Genomic DNA, 5,000 nt, shown 5'->3' with positions numbered 1-5,000 from the left:
TGTTTTTTTTTTGTTTTTTTTGTATATTTATTATTTTTTTCATTCATTCATTTGTTTGTTTAAATGTTTGTATGTTTATCAATTCATTCATTCATTTATTTATTCATTTACTCATTTATACACTTATTTTATAAATCACTATCATTATTATTTTCAGAGAGAAAATATTGTGCTTGCTAGAAAAGGGTGATGACTTTGGTTAGAAAAAATACGGTTGTTTTACTAAGGACAAAAGGTGGTTATGTTTGGTGGATGAAAATGGGTGTTTTGGCTGAATGGAGGCGTTTATTTATTGTTAGAAAGACGTGGTTTGCTGCTACTACTAAAACTACTACAACTACCACTGCAACTACAACAACAACTACTATTACTTCAGCTACGAACACTACTACTATATCTACGAACACAACAATAACAACAACAAGAACTACTTCTACTACTATTACTACTACTATTTCTACTACTACCACTAGTTACTACTACTACTACTTCTGCTACTATTTCTACTACTACTTTTTACTACTACTTACTACTACTACTACTACAACCCCCACTACACCTACCACCACCACACCTACCACCACAACACCTACCACCACCACACCCATAATCACCTTGAAATATTCCGTGATGGAGGACCCCCGCACGAAACCGAGCTGAAGACTAGGATGTCGCTGGACGTCGGAAATGGACTCGATATCCGGCAGCGGAGGACCGAGGGCGAGCGAGGACACCAGGACGCACGTGTAGTAGGCTTGAAGGAGGACTTGCAATTGCAGTATCGTGAGAAATACCAGGCGGCTTGGCATCATCCTCAACTCGATGTCTGTGCCTGTATTTTTGGGGAGGAGTGAATTCCGTTGTTGTTGTTGTTGTTGTTGTTAGTGGGAGAGTGGATAGGTTGGGGGGGTATTTGTGCGAGTGGGTGGGGGTGGGTGGAGTAGGGAAGGGTGGGAGGGAGATGGAGGGGAGGGAAGGGAAGGGTGTGTGTGTGTGTGTGTGTGTGTGTATGTGTGTAGGGGGGAGAGGAGTGTTGTGCGTGTGTGTATATGTACGTTTGTGTACGTATGTGCGTGCGTACGTATGTATGTGTGCGCGTGTACGTACGTATGTGTATATATGCATGTATGCATGTGTATGAGAGAGAGAAAGAGAGAAAAGAAAGAGAGAGACCATTCATTACAAAGCAATCCATTTCTCGACAAATATATACACACAAACAACAACAACAACAACAACCCACGTTTTAGCCTTCAGGCGCATTACCGACTAAAACCATTATAAATACTCACTACACAAGACCAAGAATGTATTTATCAATACCAAATTGAAAAAAAAGAAAATAAAAGGAAAGGTAAGAAATAAAGTAAAAGAAAAAAAAAAAGAAAAAAAAAGAAAGAAAATAAAAAGAAATAGAGGCAGAGATAATAATAATAAATATATATGTATACACAAATACAGTCCATGTATATAGACAATATAACGCCTGACTTAGATCATTATCATATATCGATGTGCATCTCATACCAAGAACAAGAAACAAGAAAAAAAAACAATGATAATCTGCCAACTTTTTCACGGGGGGGGGGGGGGCAAATTGCTAAAATATTTAAGTTAAATTTAATTAATACTCCCGCAGTACACCACAGCATAAAAAAATATTTCCTCTCTCTACAATTAGGTTTATCTATGGCATGTGATTCTCAACATTTGAGTCATGGGTTAATTAATTCGCAAATATTTACTTTAATGATGTTTACTGGATTGGGTAATGCACAAGAAAGGAACAATAGGCACAATCATGATGACAATATTGATAATGATAATGATAATAGTAATGAAAATAATGATAATAATAGCGATGATAGTAATTATAGTAATAATAATGATAACAATAACAATAATAATGATAACAATAATTATGATAATAATAATAATAATAATAATAATAATAAATGATAATGATATGAACAATAATACTGGGAATAGTGCTGGTGATGATGATTATCAAAAAAAAGTAAAAAACAAAAGCAAAATAAATAAATCCTGTCAGTTCTAACATTTAAGATTCTCTTTTATCAAATATATTCATTATTTCGATTATAATGCATTTATCAAAATCCTGTTCTGTGTGCGAATTGCAACTGGGATCATGATTGTTTTGGAAGTCTAGCTGTAGTCTCGAAAGAGTTAAAACCAGCTGATTTATTTTATTTTATTCCCTGTCGCGTCATGAGCCATAGTTTGGAAAGAGGTTAAGGGAGAAGAGTCAGGCAATGGGTAACCTGTCTTGCCCGTCTTTCGTTCCTTGGGGCATCCGATACCCTGTCACCACGAGTCTTCTTTGTTTTGCCGATACCAAGGCACTTCTTGACCACGTACTTTGACCGCAGAGAGCGCCCGTGACGGTGGTGAAGGCCTCCGCAAGGGTCATGCTCTCCTCGACTGGAACCAGGACGGAAGCAAAGTAGAGGGACAGGATGAGCAAAGGCGTGAGGACGAGGAGGACCTGCCACACCTCGCCCTCGAACTCCTCCGTGTAGGCCGACCACACGCGGTCGTCGTTGGTAGGGCGCTTCATGATCATTTTGTATCTGAAGGGGGTGAGGTAGGTATGTATGCATGTAGGAGGAAGAGAGGAGGAGAGAGAAGGAGTAGGGGAGATGAAAATAAGTATGTATGTATGTGGAAGGGAGGGAGAGAGGAAGAGGGAGGGAGAGAGGAAGAGAGAGGGAGAGAAGAAGAGGGAGGGAGGGAGGAGGGAGAATGAGAGAGAAGGGGTGGGGGAAGATGAAAGTAAGTATGTATGTATGTATGTATGTGGTAGAGAGGGAGGCAGAGAGAAAGATGGAGGGAGGAAGGAGGATGAGAGAGAGAGGGAGGGGGGAGACAGGATGAGAGAGAGGCAGGAGGTGGGAAGCTGAGAGGAAGGGACGGAGTGTGAAGATATGAGAGAGCGGGAACAGGAAAATGAGAGAGGGAGGGAGTGAGTGTAGAGACGAGTTTAAGGGAGGGCGTGGGAAGGTGAGAGGGACGGGTAAGACGGGATGAGAGGGAAGAAGGAAGTGGGGAAATAAGAAAGAGGGAGGGCATGGCAAAGAGGGCAAATGAGGTTTTCCATTTGCCTGTATTCCTGTATCCTGGTCTACATACACTCCCTACACTTAATCTCTCTCAATACACACAGGTATTTCATGCCTTTATATTTCATTTAATCTCTCTACTTTATCCTGAATCTCTTTACATCTACCCTTTGCTCACTTTATCACTTATCTCATTCTTATACCCCTCCGTACCCCCCCCCCCCCCGTAACCGTCGCTCAGCCTTACCCCAAACCTCCCCTACCCAAACCCCTTACCCTTTACCCACATCACCCTTAGTCCCTCACGCCTTCACCCAACTTCCCCCAACCCCTACCCTATTCCCTCGCCCCTTAACCCCCTACCCCAACCCCTTACCCCTTACCCACAACCCCCACCATCACCCCCTTACCCCAAACGCTAAACTTAAGCCCTTACCCTCCCCCCAACCCATAATCCCCCTTTCCTCCAACTCCCTTTCCCCCACTCTCTCACCCTCACCTTTTCACCCCCCCCTTCCCTCCAACCCCCCCTCTCACCCTCACCCCTTCCCCCCACCCCCTTTCCTCCACCCCCTTCCCCCAACCCCCAACCGCCCTCCACCCACCTCCCAACCCCCTCCCCCCACCCTCTCACCCCCTCCCCCCTCCCCTCCTAACCCCCCAACAACGCACTCCGTATGCAGAACCGGCAACAGGAAGTCCACCGCTGTGCTGCGCTGGAACGTGACATCAAGGGAAGCGACGGCGATGTCAGCCTCGCCGTTCACGATGTCCCCGACCATCCCCGTCCATCTGCCGTTCTCCTGCCCCCCCCACTGGCCGTCGCTGGTGGGGAGGCAGGTGGATCTGGGGTGGGGGGGGGGGAGGGAGCGTGGTGAGGTGTTGGCAGAGAGAGAGAGAGATTTTGTAATGTATATATGTATGTATATGTGTGTATATATGTATGTATATGTGTGTATATATGTATGTATATGTGTATATATGTATGTATATGTGCGTATATATATGTGTGTGGTTGTGTGTGTGTGTGTGTGTGTGTGTGTGTGTGTGTGTGTGTGTGTGTGTGTGTGTGTGTGTGTGTGTGTGTGTGTGTGTGTGTGTGTGTGTGTGTGTGTGTGTGTGTGTGTGTGTGTGTGTGTGTGTGTGTGTGTGTGTGTGTGTTTGATAAGCACAAAAATCGGTGTATACATATACTAGCAGATAAACATTTATGAAAGAGAAAAGCAGAAGAAAAAATGAAAGAGGAAAGAACAGGAGAAACTAAAAATAAGTAGAAGAATAACTGAAAAAAGACGATGAAAAGAAGGGAAAGATAAAAGGGATAAAGAAAAGTAGAAAAGAAAATAGAGAAGAAGAAGAGAACAAGAAAAGAAAAGGAAAGAAAAATGGATAACAAAACAAAAGACGTAGAAAAGTCAAACAAAAGAAAAAACAAGGAAAAAAGGAAATAAGTAAAGTAAAGAAATAATGTAAGAAAAAAACAAGAAAAAAAAAGGATAGTTAGAGGATAGAAGAAAAAAAAGAAACCATTTTTTTTTATTTAAGGAAGGAAGGAGGAAGACAAAGAAGAAAAGAAGAAATAGATGAAAGAAAATTTAGAAAAGAATGAACAAAAATAAAAGAAAATTAGACGAAAAAAACTTTAAAAAATACGCAAAAAAAGTAACTAACAAACCAAAATAATAATAATAAAAAATTATAATAATAATACCAACAACAAAGAAAAAACAAAACAAAAACGAAATAAACTATATAATAAATAAACAGAATTTCACAAACAAACATTTAATTAATCCAACAAACATTTAATTAATCCAACCAACAAACAAACATTTAATTAAACCAACAAACCAACAAACAAACATCCCCGAAACCAGAGAGCGCCTCACGTGAAATTGGTGACCTCCTGAAGATGGC

General features: G+C 41.4%; 1 protein-coding gene across 1 annotated transcript in view; it reads right to left on the bottom strand.

The window, feature by feature from the left end:
• The window catches only part of LOC125038496 (probable glutamate receptor), a 20,104-nt gene that overhangs the window by 1,974 nt on the left and 13,130 nt on the right, over window positions 1-5,000 (bottom strand). Inside the window, exons 4-7 of the mRNA XM_047631974.1 lie at window positions 4,973-5,000; window positions 3,756-3,929; window positions 2,383-2,594; window positions 615-832 (exon numbers count right to left, since the gene is read on the bottom strand). The exon at window positions 4,973-5,000 is cut by the window's right edge and continues 79 nt beyond it. Coding sequence (XP_047487930.1) covers window positions 615-832; window positions 2,383-2,594; window positions 3,756-3,929; window positions 4,973-5,000 — 632 coding nt within the window. The remainder of the gene's footprint in view (window positions 1-614; window positions 833-2,382; window positions 2,595-3,755; window positions 3,930-4,972) is intronic.

The sequence above is a fragment of the Penaeus chinensis genome, chromosome 25 (genome assembly GCF_019202785.1).
Source record: "Penaeus chinensis breed Huanghai No. 1 chromosome 25, ASM1920278v2, whole genome shotgun sequence".
In the NCBI taxonomy this organism is placed as follows: Eukaryota; Metazoa; Arthropoda; class Malacostraca; order Decapoda; family Penaeidae; genus Penaeus; species Penaeus chinensis.
Note: the sequence above shows the minus strand (reverse complement) of the source record. Positions and strands in the feature narration are given on the sequence as shown.